We start from the raw sequence: 18,891 nt of genomic DNA, 5'->3' as shown, positions 1-18,891 counted from the left end.
AAAACATTAGCCACACATTCGAGCAAAGGGATATAGGAAGTTAAGTACTTTGCAGAAATGTTTGGCAAGCCCTCTGCAAACAGTGAGAGGCTATAGACTCTCCCTGTTCGGAGAAGCAAGCAATGTGAACACGTTCCTTGAGGTCGCCTTCTTTGGTAGTCACGCAGTATCCGGATGTCTTTCGTGTGGCCTCAGGTGGTAGTCATCTAGCCCTCTCCAACTGGAGTGAACACATCGTGTTTCCACGGCGCTTTTCATTCCCAACAAAGGAAGAAAGCCAGGCCAACATTGGCTTGCTGGCTTTACACACGAGGCTGGAGGTTTTGCCAAGCAACTAAGAATGGGGACGGATGTGGACCCCTCGTGACTATTTGGCACTGTTTAATCAGAAGCAGCTCGGCTGTTCTCGGCCTCGGCAATATCTGAGGGAGCCTCCATCATAACATCACACATAATAATCCTTATCATAAGGCTCTTCCTTATGGTGAAGACCCTACTGTGCTTTTCAGTAAATTACCTCCCAGGATCCTCATGGTACTCCTGTAACCCTCGCTCCCACAATGACATAGCTTTTCTCTCCTGGCCACCACGATGTGATAACATGCAGTAGTGACAGGAAAGGAGATTCCATTTACCTACCCGATGATTCTGGGGGAAGCTAAGAGACTCCCCCATCACCTTCCTACCAACCGTCCCCCTATCAACTGAGAATTTTGTTGTTGTTCCAGTTCATCAGTTCTTTCTCCCCATCCCTGGAAATGTGTGTGAACATACAAACACGGTTCAAGTGAAATCTAAAATCCTGGTAGAACAATCCAGGTCCACTAACTTGCGAGAATCCATCTAAAAGTGCAGTTTGGGGATGAGGTAGTACGTTAAAGGGACAACTACCTCTGCGTAAACCTCAGAACAAAGTTTTTAAAACACGTTTGTTGTCCGAAGTTGGAAAGAAATGTTTTTCCTTAGAAGAATTTGCACATTCTCACTTCATTTCTTCCACAGATCCATAAAAGAAAGTGCTTTTGAAAATGAGAGAATTTTAAATTCTCCATAAAAATCTTTAATTTGGGCAGAACTCATTGCTCCTTTCCTGTGTTCCCACTTTGTTCTTCTATCATTGACCTGCATATCCCATGGCAGTGGCTGTTTACCCAGACCCTTGAAGTCAAACTGCACACCTCCAGGGGGCAGCATTCACACAAGATACTGTGTGAATGGGGCCCTGGAGTTAGGCAAGATAGCCCTTTCCAGAAGGCAGGGCCAAGTGTTACATCTCTGCCTCCGGTGCCTGGGGAGCATGGCTCCTGCCCTATCCCTTGCCAGATACTTTTTTGTTTAGCAAATGAATAAGCATGTTAACCCCACCTCCCAGGTGACATTAAAACATATTTTAATGGCATAAAAATATTTAAGCCGTCGGTTTTACGAATTAGAGGACACCTAGAGATCATCTAATACCATAAATTTTTAGATTGAAAAATGAAGGCCCAAACTCTATTTAAAAAAAAAAATTAAAAACTCAAATGGCTTTACCCAGGTTGTGTAAGTAGATAGGGACAAAGCTGGAGTCAAAACTCTGTTCTCTTGGCCCTAGGTGATCTTTGCATTGCCCCCTGGCTTGCTCAGTACTCTTCACAGTTAAAGTTAATATTACAAGTGGCTTTTATGTGTGTGTTTGCACAATTCTGCTGGAGTTTGCAGCATCTTAGAAGACTTTTTTAATTTAGTTTCCTGCGGTATCTATAATCAAGATCATTTGATATTATTCTGCGTGTGTTCAAATGTTACCTACCTAAAGACATTTGAACTCAGGTGGGGAATATCTCTATAAAGTCAATTAAATAAGTTCAATTTGAGTGAAAGCTGAGATGGTGTGGCTTGGGAGATTAAGTATAGAATTTCCAATTTAATGCTTTGAGTGTGTGTCTTAAATCTCTATAACTGGCTTATTCTGGGAATTGAAACCTATTTCATTTCTTACAGAATGACGGTCCTGCTACTAATACCCTTTAAGAGTTAGATCATTAGAGTTTTTGTTGTTGTCCGACACTAAATAACAAATGAAGAAAACACATGTTCAGATATAAAACACTAGAAAACACTAGAAATGTCTTTCTTTTCACTGGGTGACAGCAAAGGCCATCAGCAGTAAAAATGAACTGCTAAGTTCTTTGCAATTCCCTGAATATGGATTTAATATACAACACATTGCTTTTCTTAAAACCACTTCTCTTCCAGTGAGAATTATTCTCCCCAAATACCCACCCATCAAAAAGAAAGATGACATTATTGATTTTCAGGATTCGTATTCTCCTTATGCCAATAAGCAGTAGAGGAGAGAGAATCAAAGACCAAAGAGCATCGGCATTGATGGCAAAGGTTGAAGTCACAAATGTGTGGTCGAAAGGATCTGTGATCTAGTGCTGAGCAATAAATCCAAACATGGAGAAAAAGCAACATGCAGAGAAGAGAAGCCTCACCGGGGAAAAGTTAACATTTTTAACTATGAGAATAGTTATGTTTTGGGGAGAGTGTAAGGCCTGGAATGCACAGTTACTGGGTAAAATCCTTCTCGGAACGGACAACAAGGATTCTTACCAGATCAGGCACATGCAACTGTAACCCCAACGTGGATTTTTTTTTTTTTTAAAGCAACAGAAACTTAAAAACGACAATTTAGTCATCTGTCCTCTCAGTTTTCAAGCAAAGAGCCAGTGTTACCTGTCTTTTCGCTGATGCATCCAGTTTGCCTTGGAGGGTCCGACTTTATCTTGTGTTGTCAGCAAAAGCAGACTTCGGGCAGCTGGTGGGAGGCACTTGAATGGGAAGCAGAAAAGGCTAATATTTTCAATCAAGACGAAGGCTGAGGATTTTAGGACTTAGTTTTGGGAGAAAGGAATGTATGTATCAGATCTTTGAATGACTGGGATTTTGAGGCACTTCTTGGGGACTGAGGTGCAGGACTCTGGTGGTTGTGATGCCATGGAAGGCACTCCGGCCCCAGGACAGAATTTCTGAGCCACCTCTGTACACTTTACTTTCTCATTTGTAAAATGGGAATAAGGTGTCCTCAGGGTTGCCACCGCAATCCAAAGAGCTATTAAATGATAAGATCTTTCCCAGCTCCCTGTGCGGATGGGTATGAATATGTGGATTTGTTCTCTGGAGTCACTGAAATCTCCTTAAACCTTTCCAAAGCTCTGAAGTCATTATTCCCATTATACAGATGAAGAAACAGAGGCTTAGAGAAAAAAAAAAGTTGCCCTAGATCACACACTAGTAACGGGGCTGGGATGAGATTTCAGTTCTAATCCCCAAACATTCTGGAACAATGGGACGTGTGATTTTCTACTTTTCCCCAAAATAGTTAGCTGCTCCTCTCAGTGGCTGTTCTTGTAGGGGAGGGCTCCAGGCCCTGTTTGAGTCATTGTGAGTCAATTCTTAGGGAAGCAAGCCTTAATTATCGCTGGGAGACAGAAGGCTGCATCTTCCAGGAATTTGGCAGACCCCAGCAGGAGGCAACCACAGGTCTTTGGCAAAAGATCACTTTTCAACAACATTGTCAATTCCAGCGACCCCCAACCTTCCACCTGCAGGTCCCCGAACAGCTGCTGTTCTGTGGGAAGCAGGGGCAGTCTGTCTTCCTTTAAAAGGCAAATGCATACCCCCCTCCTTGCCCCCTGCTGAGATCCCACCTGGGATTTTGGCCCCAGAGCTGGGGGTCAGCTCCCACTTGAAGAAATTACGGGTGGGGGGAGGCGGTTGGGGGTGGGGAAGGACAGCTTTGACAACAGACCTGAACTCTCCCTTTTAATATAAGCCAGATTTCACATATGTCATTCTGTAAATCCGGGAGTCCAATTTTGAGGCTTGTAATTTGCTGCAACCTTCCCTGTTCCTCAAAGTGAGGTGGAGCTATGCCAAGCTCATCAAGGTATCTGGTAGAAGATATCATTTGCCCACTGTGAGCCTTTGTTTTGGTTCCCTATTGTTAATTTTTATTTGTGTTAAGGTTTTGTGGCTTTAAAAAAGTCAACTCGATTTATTTTAAAATTAAGGCAAACCAACATCAAAGGCAGTTAGAGGAAGATGTTTAGGTATTACAAAGAAACCCTGTGTAATCTTTTATAGCCATATTCTTTTTCAGGGCACATATCAGTAAATGGTTAGGGGACCTTTCATGACCCACTTGCTATATTTTTCTGACCTCTAGCCACCCCCACGGGTGAAAATCCCTCTCCGATGGGGTTTAGAAGCCCCCTTCTCTCATCCTCCGCAGCCTCTCAATCTAATCCTGTTTGTACCACGACATGCTGCGTGAAGAATAAGAAACAGGGCTTACATTCTTTCCTACCGCACGAGCTCCTGAGATTGAAGAGGCTGATGCCGCCCGTGTTCACTCTTAGATATGAGGAACACTTTCAGGCCAAAAACATGGGACCAAGTGGTTCATGACTCATTTACTGGGTAAGCAGAAGAAAGTTTATGTTGAAAGTTTCTCTTAAAAAGAATGGCAGGTGATACCTGAAGAGCTTGTTTGGTTTTTAATGCGACAGGGTTTTTCAACCCAGACACTTATATAGAATGTATTTGTTTATTGGCTTATGTAGGAAACTCATGTGCCTCTGTTCTAGGCACTTTTAAGTGATATAGAGATAGATAATAAATATGATAGATGGAGAGATAGATGATAGAGATTTGTTTTTCCTCAAAAGAGCTTTTTAAGAAAGATACTATTATCCCCATCTACAGATGAGCAAAGTGAACCACACCTGCTTTTCCTACTCTGCAAATCTGCCCCTTCATACAGTTTTAGGTAGTGTCTTCTGTGCTCAATATTATATTGGTATTTATGCTGTTGTATTTCTGCTAGTTAACCAGCATCCAACCTAATGATCCATTTTGATCATTAGGATATGATGTGACCTTCTTTTGTGCCTAGAAGCTCGATGGTACCAAGACAGCATTTTCAACTATCAAAAGAGAAGTTCTGCAAATGCACTGGCAGAAGAAAAAATATAACAACAGGCAGCATTTATATAGTTCAGCATGCATGGAAATAGCCCAGTATACAATCATGTAGCTCAGAAACTCCAGGTTTACCCCAAGGGAAATTTGCTCTAGAGCAAACCAGAGGAGTACACGGTCAATGCCCCTGAATTCACTGGGCTCACAGTGACTATTTCTCTAGGGTGTTTTTGTTTTTGTTTTTTTAAGATTTTATTTATTTTTAATTTATTTTTATTTTAGAGAGAGAGCAAGCTGGGGGGTGGGGGGAGGGAGAATCCCAAGCAAAAGGACCCTGAAATCATGACATGAGCCAAAATCAAGAGTTGGATGCTTAACCAACTGAGCCACCCAGGCACCCTTATTTCTCTAGTTTTATAATATAAAAGATGGCACAAGGTCACCTACCCTTGTCATTATCCACCATTTTTCACTGATAAGACCCTCCCCCAGAGCAGACACTGGCTATCCGATTTCTCAACCAACATAGATTGTTGCTTATTCTGTGAGACCAGTTATTTGTAAAGTTGTGGTTCCTATGAAAAGTAGTCTGAGACATAGGAAGCACCCCCACACTTCCCTCTTCTTTCATTTTGTTAGAACAAATGGGCTTTGGAATTGAGTCCTGGTTGTTAATCTGAGGAAGTTACTTAACTTTGCTAAGCCTCAGTTTTCTCAGTTCTAAAATGGGAATGAGGGGCGCCTGGGTGGCTCAGTCGTTAAGCATCTGCCTTCGGCTCAGGTCATGATCCTGGGGTCCTGGGATCGAGTCCCGCATCAGGCTCTCTGCTCAGCGGGAAGCCTGCTTCTCCCTCTCCCACTCCCCCTGCTTGTGTTCCCTCTCTCGCTGTGTCTCTGTGTCAAATAAATAAATAAATAAATAAATAAATAAAATCTTTAAAATGGGAATGATAAACTGATTTCCAAGAACAGCAGAGATAATTAAATGAGTTAATGTATACAAAACAACACAATACCCAACACATGGTAAATACTAAGTTTTTACTATTAAACAACTTCTACATGCTTAATAACATCTAAGGAGAAGGGTCAAGTACATTGTAGTCTGGAGGAGATGTCAAATATAAATAGATAATTCTCAGTGTGAGAATTACTCTAGCATAGACATGTACTAGGAGTATGAAGTGGCAGCATCTAATGGTCAAGGGATTTGGGTTAGATTTCAAAAAGAAGGCAACATATTTTGTGGGCCCCCAATGGAATGTATGAGACACCACTTGAGTTTCTGTGATAAATTAAATATAGGCTTGAACCCACATGTTCAAGAGGAATAGGACCCACCTCGCTGTAGTTCACAAAAATTGTGCTCTGCACCTGTATTGAATTGTCTATAAAAAGAATAGCTTTATTGATATTGCAGAAGTAGACTTGGTTTTAATTCTAGCATATCCTATTAAATTAATGGCATCTATATACAAAGTTAGGAATCAGAAAAACTCATAGACTAGAGATTAGAGAAAAAAGTGTTGAAATTATGATTCATTATTCCACATATTTGTGACTATATCTAATAGCCTAATTAACTACAAAATTTTATGAGTTAACATCACCATGAAAACATTCCCTTCTGTACTACTGAGTTTTATCTGTAGGTGTTACAATACCATGATCATCTTGATGTCTTTTTACACATTTTCTTCAGTGAATCTAAATGAACTTGTACTAATTACCTTTTTAGCTGTCTGTCTTGGTTTTATAAATCTGAATCCATATGCCTTTAGGGGATGAGTGATATTTGGGGTAGTGAAGATTTTAGCTCTTCTTATAAAGACAGAAGACACATGGGAGAAAAAAATAGCAATGTCTAAATTACCTTTCCTACATGATTATTTCACAACCTTCAACTTGAGATATTTCTCTAACTGACTAAAAATACATACAGTAAGAATCTTTTCTGGATATTTTCAGAACCCCTAGTTATAACTATGCACCAAATATGGATAAGCACTGGATTATGCAGTACACGGGACCCATGCTGCCCATCCACATGGAATTTACAAACGTTCTACATCGCAAAAGGCTTCAGACTTTGATGTCAGTGGACGATTCTGTGGAAAGGGTAAGCACACGAACTTGCCTCAGTGACAGGTTTTGGTCCAGCTTCCTTGGCGTAGATCCATTCTTGCTAATTCTGTCTTTGTTTTGTTGTTGCTGTTTTTAAGAGAGGGAGAGAGTCCATGTGTGTGAATATGTGTACGGGAGTGTGTGTGGAGTGACTTTATCTTCCTTCCCTTATCTCAACCCCTTCTATTACCTCTCCAGACTTGGTTCTTTGGAGCCAGAGGCAAAGAGGAGATAAAAATCAAAACACCATAAGTCAAGGGCTACACTCACAATACCTTCAAGAATCAGGCAAATAATGTAAATACCTAAAGCTGGTCTCATATAAAGTGACAGGGCATGGTGGGGATTATGGTGAACTTTAAACGCCCACATCTATAACAAGGAGCAACTACTTGGCTCCAGCTAATTTTTGCCATGTAGGAAAATAGATCCAATATCATGAGATCTTCTGACTTTTCAAAGGAAACCAGAAATACAAGCATTTTATTTGAAATATCCTGAATTTTAAAAAAAGCCACAGAAGCCAAACAAAACATGCCTAAAGGCTGGATTCAGTTGGCTCAGGCTCCAAAGCAGCCTGTTCTTAACCCTTGATAACTATATAAAAGTGGTGATAAAATTTGCTTTAACAATGGATTTTTCAAAGTAAAACCTGTAAGTTAGGTGGTAGAGGCTGTTTTGTGGAGTTTGTTTTGTTTTTGTTTTTGTTTTTAAATAGGTGCCCAAAACCTTTAAGAGCAATGTGCCAGACTCAAATGAGTTACATTACTCCATTATTAGACTTTTCCCCTCCAGGATTGTAAGCAACTAGAAAACGTAGGTAGTGACCATGTTTCTTAGCCTTGTTAAAGTGACTCTTGCCTTTAAAAAATAATGGGGAAGAATTTCGGGGGAAATCGCTGCAACACTATTGTCAACTTGCCCATTTCGTGTCCGTTGTATTTCAGCTGTTTAATATGCTTGTGGAGACGGGGGAGCTGGAGAACACTTACATCATTTATACCGCCGACCATGGTTACCATATTGGGCAGTTTGGACTGGTCAAGGGGAAATCCATGCCATATGACTTTGATATCCGTGTGCCCTTCTTTATTCGTGGTCCAAGTGTAGAACCAGGATCCATGTACGTATTTCTCTGCTTGCAACATTCGGTTGCCGTGGCTCATGTATATCTGAGATAATTAGATTACCAATCTCAGGGTCTGGTTTCTTTTCATCCAAAACAGAAAAGGGTGTAGGTAGGTGGAGGTTGGTAATTTAGGAAATGAAAACCTTGTTTTTTTTCCCCTTACCACATGCTACATTAACTAAAGTATACTATTTAAAGAGAAAGGAAAATTAACTATCAATGACTAATTCTGCCAAACGGACCAGAATCCCCGTCCCATGGCCTGTGCACACAGATAGAATGTGATCATTAGGGACACATCATCTGTACTTCTTTGAATCAGACAAACACTGTCTTTAAAAAAAAAAAAAAAAAAAAAACACAGTGCCTGCCTTTAGTTGTTTTTTTTAATTATTACTAAAGTAATTTTTTTAAAGAAAATAAAATTTTAAAAAGCATGATTTTCTTTTAGAAGAAAAAAGGCCTAAAGGCCTGGTGTTCTATTTCTGCCACCTTAGACAAGTCACTACCTCCCTCTGCAGCTCTTTTCCTGTTATAAAATGAGTTTTACATGCCCTGCCGGCCACATCACAATATTCTGTGTAAAATAAGGTTGTGTACATGAAACAGTTATGGAAAGAGTTGAAGAAAAGAATGCAAGTGGAATTCCAAATCTGGGAATGGCCCTTAAAGAGCATCCAGCCGAGACGTCTTCTTTTTTTTTTTTTTTAAGATTTTATTTATTTATTGGGAAGGGGGGACATGCCAGCATGAACAGGAAGAGGGACAGAGGGAGAAACAGACTCCCCCCTGAGCAGGGAGCCCCACACGGGCCCAGTCCCAGAACCCTGAGGTCACAACCTGACCCGAAGGCAGATGCTTAACCCACCGAGCCACCCAGGCGCCCCCAGCCCGGACTCCTGATCTAACACAGAAGAAGCTTGGCACAGCACACGTGCCTCTCTCAGAGTCCCCGAATCTGGAAGTGGCCGAGTTGGGGCCCAGAACCCGGATGTTCTGAACCTCGTCCAGGCGCCTCCTCTGCTGTTCCATTGCACTACATCCTGGAAGAAGGAAGAAGGTGATGTTAGTAGAAGGGTTTCCTGGAAGAAGGTTATTATGTCTCTTCAGCTCATTGGAAACACTGTGGGAATTGTCTGATGTAGGTTAGACGGTTTTATGCGTGAAGGACTAAGATAGAGGGGGAGAAGGTTGAAGGCCGTGGAGTCTCGGTGCGGAGAAAGTGGCCCTCCATGCCACCCCCACTGGTGTTAGATCCGGGGCCTAACCACCTGTCCCTTTGCAGAGTCCCACAGATCGTTCTCAACATCGACCTGGCCCCGACGATCCTGGACATTGCTGGGCTCGACACGCCTCCCGATGTGGACGGCAAGTCCGTCCTCAAACTTCTGGACCTGGAAAAGCCAGGTAACAGGTGTGTCAATTTGCTTTCCCTCAGCCAGCCCCAAGCACCCCGGTAGCCAGAGCCAGCCAGCAGCTGAAAGTATGCCTTGCCCAGGAGAATCACGGCAAGCTGAGACTGTCTTGGCTGTTTGTGAACAGTGTATTGATGGAGATGCAGTCTTGGTCTGCGGGAAGCGAGAGGTGTTTCTTTAAATAAACTGTGAGCACAGATCCATGTGGAAAAACGTCCAGATGCCAACAGTAAATATTATTATTTTGCTTTCAGGTTTCGAACAAACAAGAAAGCCAGAATTTGGCGTGATACATTCCTCGTGGAAAGAGGGTAATTACTGGTTCCTGGGGCGCTTCTGGGAACCAGGCCTAGTGGGCAGCTCTCCCTGCTGGGTATTTTTCCCCCTTATTCCGGTTTACTAAGCACGCAGATTTCATAAGCCTAGTCACAAGATTGAATGGTTTGCTACTCATTCTCCACTGATGAACACAGTAATAATTGTTGCATCAGAATTGTTAAACATAAGTTCTCATACGGTGGGACCAAAGCCCTTACTGTTGCTTTTTCGACCTCGGGGTCTGAATCGGACCAGTTGACTTTCTCAGCCTTCCTTCCAAAGTCCTGCCTGGCCCTCTCCTTTCTCCTTCCTTTCCTTAAGTGCCTTTCCTAGTTTTAAACACAAATATATGAGACTGTCATTTCCAGAATCCCTTCTGGGTTTCCCCTTTTGATTCATAATCCTCATTGTCTTGTTTTTTTCTGTACACACATTGAGAAAAAAGCATTTATATGACTGTAAAGCTAAACATTTATGCCCAAAGTTTTGAAATTAATGCTTTAAGGGAGATAATCATTCTTCATAGTGCCCAGGTTATAATTTTCACAAAGGACTCAGCAAATGTTGAGCTCCTGTGGATAAGATCTTACTATCTATTTCATGCCATTTGAAGAATGTGGAGTCATGCTACAGGGGAGAAAAAGAGAAAAGGCAAAAGATGCTGGGTGGGTAAATCAAGTCATTTCTCACATCAAAAACTTCTTCTTTTCTGTCAAAGGAAGTTTTTACGTAAGAAAGAAGAATCCAGCAAGAATATCCAACAGTCAAATCACTTGCCCAAATATGAGAGGGTCAAAGAATTGTGTCAGCAGGCCAGGTACCAGACAGCCTGTGAACAGCCTGGGCAGGTGAGTGACATGGCTTGTCTTCACCACAAGTCACATGCATCTGCATTTCTAATTTTAACAATTTCAACATAAAAAGTAATGTACATTTATGTGTAAATAAACTTTTCATAACGGTCATGGAGCCCTCACTGTGAGAGCTCTCCTCTGACTGAGAACTATCCAACTGGTCTAAGCTGGGCCAATGGCTCCTCATCACTGCTTGGGCTCCCTTCAGTGAAAAAACGATGGTGTCCTCAGAGAGTGCTAGATATCCACCCAACTAGCCAACATCAGTTCAACATATTGGACATGTGAAATGGGTAGTCAGGTTAGAAAGATCAGAAACTTGGTTCCATCTGAAGAGTAGCCACCACCCCTCAGATTCTTGTTAACTGGTTATCAAGAAGGGTCAAGAGGCTACTTAGTCAAGAGCAGGGGAAGATGCTGAGCTTCTGGGCAGTGAACCACCCAAAAGACATGCTGGAGTCTTCCCATCCTGTACTAAAGTCAGATGTTATCTAACCCACAGAGGAGGATAGAATCTATGACCAAGATTGGGAAGTGAAAAGGGAAGCCATATTGTGTTTGTTTATTGTTTCTACTTCTGCTCACAAAATTTCTGACATCATCTATTTCATTAGAATGAATTCTTTTTATTAATAGAAATATTACTACAGATGGGGTGCCTGGGTGTCTCAGTGGGTTGAGTGTCTGACTCTTGATTTCAGGGGAGGTCATGATCTTGGGGTTGTGGGATGGAGCCCCATGTCGGGCTCCGCACTCGATGGGGAGTCTGCTTGAGTTTCTCCCTCTGTCCTCCTGCCCCTACCCACTCCTTTCTCAAGTAAATAAATACATCAAAAAAAAAAAAAGAGGGGTGCCTGGGTGGCTCAGTCATTCAGCGTCTGCCTTCAGCTCAGGTCATGATCCCAGGGTCCTGGGATCGAACCCCGCATCAGGCTCCCTGCTTGGCAGGAAGCCTGCTTCTCCCTCTTCCACTCCCCCTGCTTGTGTTCCCTCTCTCGCTGTGTCTCTCTCTGTCAAATAAATAAATAAAATATTTTTTAAAAAAAGGAAAAGAAATATTACTATAGAATTAAGGACTACCCAGAACACCAACTATTATTATTAAGAACTAAAGAAATACCATGTGATGAATTAACACAGTCCTGTTTCTAAGGAAAGTGAGAACATATGAACACTAAGTACTTTAAACACTCTTGATTGATATCTATGCGAGCTGAAAGAAGTATTGTATCATCATGAGAGAGGAACTGCCTAAGTCATTGAAACAAAACTGAAGGAAAGTGAAAAATAATAGTTATTACGCATTTGTCTTATATAAAGCACTGTACATGGAGTTTGATATGTGTTAGCTCAGTTTAAGCCTCACATCCATCCAGTGAGGTAGGCACTGCTGTCCCATTTATAAATGGGCAGCTGGTGAGTGCAGAACTGGGATCCAAATGAGTTATAGGATCATAGGATTCAAAAACTCAGGCCACTTGCTGCCTTCCAAGGTAAGTTACGTTAACGAGGCAAAGAGAAGTTCACATCTTTGTGAGTCCTTTTTTCTCTTTAATTTATCTGACCTCAAGATATCCATGCAATTAGCCAATAGCAGTACAGGGTATCAGGCACATGAAATGGATAGTGCAGTTATTAAAATGGCCTCATAAATGTAGGGCGTCACACATTTATACTCATGATACATTCACAATAAACAACTTGATCCTCATACTTTCTGCATTTCCTCATGACTTCTTGTGCTCAGGGATTCCTTTGAAATACAAAAAGGTGGGGAGGGAGGTTGTTGAAGGAAGGGATAAAACCAGGCCCTCGTGGCATACTAGTAAGTCTTAATTTTCAAGTGTTTAGTGGAGAAGCTTAGACTTATGCACTATATTTTAATATGATGTCTTCAAATCCTTCTTAAAGAAGCTCTAAGTATTATTATAACTAAAACCTCAGAATTGTTTTGTAGTTCTAAAATGATTTTTACAAGCCAGCCTCAATAGACTAATTTACTTTTATTCAAGAGTTGGAAATGTTTGGCGTTAAATATATCTCATGCCAATTGGTGATTTTGTTACTATTTTAGCCTTCTAAGTAGCAAGCATTATAGCCATTTGAGAATAAGGTACACTGCCTACCTTTCAGTATACAACTTTGCAAACCACTCCATATGGCTTGCCCTGAAATTTCAATATATGTTCTAAAGGGCAAATGTAGTATAAACTAGATTATGGCATTTTGGCACAAGCTCTTCACTCTTGTGCTAAATGCTGTAACTATGTTAAGAACTTCACTTTGCTTTTTCATATTTTTCTAAACTTGTTTTGACCCCACAAAATGCTTTAGTATCTAGTTCCCTGGAATTCTCCTCTGCTGCTTTATTTCGATATGAATCTGTCTGAATTTAGATTATATCACATGGTTATATGAAAATATTAGCAACAATTTCTTTTAGAAGTGCCTGAATTATTAGAACAGAGAATCACACTGTACCCCAGATGGCAATCTCTTTCTATAGGTGATGCTCAAACCATAGCTTAAAAATCCAAGAACTTCCAGAAAATTTTGAGGCTCTTCAAGTCAATTATACAATCTGTGGGTCAAACCTGATAGCTCTGTTGTGTTCTACAGAATCTTTATGTTTTGGCCTTTTGCTTTTTCTGTCTGGCTACTTTGAAGATTATCTTTTTAGTTACAATATCAGTGACTTTAAAAAAGGAAGAGAAAAGTCCAGAATAATAAGATTGTTTTTTCTGGATCAAGACATCAGTTAAGGCTAGAATTAACTCTAATCTAATCTCTTCCCTTGACACTGATTTCACACCTGGCCTGTGCCCTGCGTCTCTTCCTCTGACCAAGGTTAACTGCCGGCATTCAAAGACAACACAGTCTTCTCTTTGGTTTGACTCTGTATGGGATATAGAAGAAAAACCCACACTATCAGCGACATTCTCGTCACTTTTAACCCCCAAAGGGGTCATGTATTTCCCCCATCCAACCATACCCCCATACCTGGTCACCTAAGGATTGTTTGGCAGGGTCAGTGTGGATGCATGAAGGAGGTAAATGAAGGAAAGAGAAATACGACATCACAAAGTTTGGATTAGAATATTGGCATCCGCTACTGTTTAGTTGTGTGTTTAGGGACTGCATTCTTAAGAGTCTCAGGTTTCTATCCCTAAAGCTAAGAAAATTAATCTCAGTCTTGTAAGGATTCTGTGATAGCATATATGTAAAGTGCTAGATGAATTATAAGGCAATGTGTGAATGTTGGGTGCTATTTCTGTTCCGGGCCATCGTACCTGCTTTTTCATTCCTATGAAGGCAACAGGGAATTAAAATGGGCTGGAATCCCAGACGTTTGGCAATACTTCTTCACTTTGTGAACAGAGCAACCAGCAGGGACTAATTAAGACAGCGTGGACATATGTGTTTGCATTACTTCTGTGTTCCTGAATTAATATGAGGCTGAGTATGAATTCCCGCCACTCTCTCTGCTGGCGTTACACCCCCAAGCACATCACGTACAGATTTATATATGACACACTACACACATACTACACACACACACACACACACACACACACACACACACACGCACGCAAATCTCAACGTCTATCTGAAAAGACTTTGGCTCAACAAAGAACACACATCAGTGATGCTCCATTCTGGCTGCACCCTAGAATCACCTGGGCAGCTTTGGAAAATATCAATGTTGGGACGCCTGGGTGGCTCAGTCATTAAGCGTCCAACTTTTGGTTTCGGCTCAGGTCATGATCTCAGGGTTGTGAGACTGAGCCCCACATTGGGCTTCGCACTGGGCGTGGAGCCTGCTTAAGGTTCTCCCTCTCCCTGTGCCCCTCTCCTCTCTAAAGAACAATAAAAAAGAAAATATCAACGTATAGCCTCCCCCCAAACCAATCAGATGAATAGGTCTAAAGGTGAGACCAAGGCATCTGTATTTGTTAACAAAGTTAAGAACCACAGGTCTAGAGCCAGAGAATGTCGAAACTGGAAGGAGTCTTAGAAATCTTCCAGTTGAGGGACGCCTGGGTGGCCCAGATGGTTAAGCATCTGCCTTCAGCTCAGGTCATGATCCCAGGGTCCTGGGAGTGAGCCCCACATCAGGCTCCTGGCTCAGCGGGGAACCTGCTTCTCCCTCTCCCTCTGCCTCTCTCCCTCCTCATGCTCTCTCTCTCTCTCTCTCTCTGTATTTCTGTGTCTCAAATGAATAAATAAAATCTTAAAAAAAAAACACAAAAAACTTCCAGTTGAATGGTATCCTTTTCCTAATAAGGAAATACAGATCCAGAAAACTTAAGCTACAACCCAAAAGTCAGAACCTGCAACTCTTCACTCCATGCTTAATCCTTTCTTTCCCAGAACATGCTGCCTCTATAAAAATGTTACATAGTAGATTTTCTCTTTGAAATTATAAATGGCATTTGTCTGGCTGGAACCATGGAGCTTAGGACCCACTCACAGCATCTAGGGAAGTGTGGTTCCCAAACAAGACTGCACATCAGAATCACAGAGGCAGCTTCACAAATGTTGATGTTCAAGCTTCACTCCAGACAAAGGAAAACAGAACCGCTGGGGATGAGACCCAGACATCAGGGATTTTTTTCAAGCTCCTGCATGATTCTTTTAAGCAGCCAGGACTGAGAATCATTCATGCCAGGAAAGCGTTACTATATTTTTCGTTTTCTAGGTATAGATATTGACTCCTTAACTAGGAGTTACATAAAAGAGAAATTCCCTAGGCATTCAATTTTGGAGTACATTTTATATATTCTCTGTCATTTGAAAAAAAACAGCTTGTTTTTTTCTTTGATAAAGCAAATTTCACGTCCTTTGTGAGTTAAGTTCCAGCAACGTTGCAATTTTGTTTGCCTTTCTACTATTTGTATCAATATGAGATCAAAGATTTGTTTAAAGAACCCCAGATCAAGCAAACGGATACTACTTGTGAAATTAGAATGTAGCTTGTTCAATGTACTGGTTTAGCTCCAGGATTTATGTTCTCATCCCAAAATTATCCCTCTGACCATAGATCCCTTGACCTTTTGTGACCAGCTGCAGAGCAGGAATAAAAGGCATTTACCAGTAAGACCTGGCAAGTTTGCCAGGAACTGACAGCCTGTTTCCAGAAACTCACTGAGCCCTGGTTAAAATTTCAGCATGGCTCATAGACACTTCCCCACGGCGCTCCTTATTCCAGAGGGCGGGCCAAAAGGGCCGAGCCCCAGTGCCACCCTCTGGCTGAATACTTGTCTGCATGGAGCTCAGCATGGATGGCCCAGCCTCAAAGCCTCCCCGCTTCAACCTGCACTGAAGGACATTTCCGAGTAGTTGTGCATCTCAGTGGTTTGGCTTCTGTGCGTTTTTCAGAATACAAACCGCAGGCTTAAATGCCAAACCATATTTAATGATGTCCCAAACAAGTCAGAAAAAGACAAACATAAGGCCATTTTACTTATAAACTACCTAATGTGGCCACACCCGATTTAATTTATGCTCTTGTTTCCCACTGCTCCAGGACACAGCCTGCTCAGGGCAGGATCCCCTCCTCCCTGCTCATTAACAGAGCATTCGCTCTCTCTGCGTGTAAGCTGTTGCCTCTGCCTTCCCAAATTCTAGTCCCTCCGCCAAGGCAAACTGGAAGCCTCATCTTCTACCCCAAACCGTTCTTTTTTATTGGGGTTCTAGTCAATTGGGATTTCATCCTGGGTCCACTGCTTGCTTGCTACGTGACCATGGGCAAGTTACTTAATCTAACTCTGCCTCAGTTTCTTCATCTTGAAAATGGGCATAATAATAGCATCTGCCTCAGAGGGTTGCAGTAAAGATTATAAGAGGTAAGTGTATTACACATCTGAACCAGTACCTGGCACGTAATAAGCACTCGACAGATACTGGCTATCACTTGTTGGCCAAGGTCAGTGTACCAATTTTGCTTTCCCCAAACTGCAAGAACAATACTTCTTTCAACCTTCCATTATTGACTTTTACGAAGGATTATCCAGATGAAAATCTAAAGGAGGAAACATTTTCTTCTATTTCTCTTTCCTTTCCACTTTCCCTCCCCTCTCTCCCATCTCACCTCATCTCAAAGAAGACAGGAGATAAATCTCCTCAGCACAAGTAACGCTACTTATATTGGTGAGAAAATTTGACAATGGCTTCAGCTAAGTGGCAATATGAACGAGGATATTTATATGGTATTTTTATATTCCCAGTGTTGAGGAAAATTCTAAATACACGTCCACAGGCAGGCAACTGTTTCATGATGTTGGTACTGGCCCGAGGGATAATCAGGTTATCTGAAAATTACTGTATAGTTGTTATATTTCAGAGAACATGATTTGACCTGCATTACGACTAAATCCACATAATAAGACATATAATAATGAAGAAATAATCCCTGTGTGTTGTAACCAAATTTTTTGTTTCTTGCTCATGAATATGGGCATAAGTAGGCATAAATAAGAACATAGAACATTCTTGATCAATCTGAGAAATATATGCAATTGACAATGTAGAAACTATCACAATTATCTAGTAGTTACTTCAGGAAAGGGAAGTAACCAGTCTATCTGCATCTAATATTGTCCTAGACATTTAACACAGAACATTTTATACTTGCTCAAGGACATATAGAGATGTGAGAAAGCTGATATTCAAATCCAGATTTTTCTAGCTTGTAAGTCCAGACTTTTGCCACTGAGCCACATCCATATGGATATAAAATGCCATCCTCAAGTCCCAGGAGGAATATAGGTGATATTCACCGCTACAAAATCCTACTCCAATAAATGAATTATGGTAGCACTGTAGGTTGTAGTGATAATTATATAAAGTGCTCTAGACCAGTATCTGGCATCAGGTAAGAATTCCATAGATGATGATAATAATGGTGATAAAGATGGTGTTTAAGGAAATTGTTTGAATGGCATTTGTCCTATTTCTCATTAGGTTTGATTCCACCAAACGAGCTGCACACATGAATCCTTGTGTGCAGGATGAATCTTCTTCATCACGTGTTTTTTACATAGAAACACATACAACCAATCAAAGCTACTAAGACATGATTACTAAACAGAGTGATCTGATGCTGAGCTAACTTCAGGGAACAATTCAGGAGTATGAGACATGGTCCTTGCCTTTAATTCCAAATTCCAGTGTGGTTGGAAAGGCTAAAATGAAATCATAATAACTTAAAAAATTATTTAAATAGTTTTATCGAGCCCCTCGCTCGCCGAACGCATGCAGAAATCGCTGTGGAATGAATGTGCGTGAAGTGATTGGCACAGACGGAGTCAGAGAGGCAGGAGAAAAAATTGAGATGATGTCCCACAAAGTGGTAAGGGAATTTACAGATGGGGCGAGTGGTCGGGGAAGATGGAGACGGTCGGATCTGGCAGTTAACCGATTTGCTGATAAACTTCAAGAGCGTAGATAAGAGGGGACCAGTAGATAGCTGTATCTCGGCGTGGGTTCTTGCTTAACAAAGCACGTCTCGGAGGCTGAGCCCGTGTCCCATGAGCAGATGCCTCGCTGGGTCCGGGCTCCCATTTGATCGCTGCAGCTTTTCTGCAATGCCAAGTCATCTCCTCTCTTTTGAGCATTTAAGTGGCTTGAGGCAAGAGTTTCAGAACAATTCCCTGAAAGCTCTCTTCCTTCGCCTCCCTCTGTCAACTCTCTAAGTCAGGCGACCATGGTAGTTGCAGTAATTTCAAGGGTTTATTGCTCAGCCATAAAAATTGTCATGATATCAAACCCCAAAATGACTGTGGCAAATGTGCAGTAATTACATTTCATTAAAATTCCTAGTATGCTTGCCACTAAGAAGATTTCAAAGCTGCTCACTAATTACTCTATCTAATAGGGTCTACGGCTTGTTCAGAGGGTCCACGGTATAGAAAATCATTGGCATTTTTCTCAGTTGCTCTTGTTTTATTTAAGAATGTGTATCGGGGTATGTATATAACCAGTATATGTGGGTCTATGCGTGTGTGTACATACGCATGCATTCACATATGTATGCATATTTAGTTTGTGAGATACATCATCAGTGCCCGGGATGGTGCCAGAT

General features: G+C 41.5%; 1 protein-coding gene across 1 annotated transcript in view; it reads left to right on the top strand.

The window, feature by feature from the left end:
* The window catches only part of SULF1 (sulfatase 1), an 81,579-nt gene that overhangs the window by 29,534 nt on the left and 33,154 nt on the right, over window positions 1–18,891 (top strand). Inside the window, exons 6-10 of the mRNA XM_088023134.1 lie at window positions 6,937–7,087; window positions 8,040–8,215; window positions 9,507–9,635; window positions 9,891–9,947; window positions 10,673–10,802. Coding sequence (XP_087879260.1) covers window positions 6,937–7,087; window positions 8,040–8,215; window positions 9,507–9,635; window positions 9,891–9,947; window positions 10,673–10,802 — 643 coding nt within the window. The remainder of the gene's footprint in view (window positions 1–6,936; window positions 7,088–8,039; window positions 8,216–9,506; window positions 9,636–9,890; window positions 9,948–10,672; window positions 10,803–18,891) is intronic.

Source organism: Eumetopias jubatus, unplaced genomic scaffold (assembly GCF_037043125.1).
Source record: "Eumetopias jubatus isolate StellerSeaLion01/CBP00866 unplaced genomic scaffold, mEumJub1_p1.0 scaffold_4, whole genome shotgun sequence".
NCBI lineage: Eukaryota > Metazoa > Chordata > Mammalia > Carnivora > Otariidae > Eumetopias > Eumetopias jubatus.
This window is presented reverse-complemented; position numbering and strand designations above follow the sequence as displayed.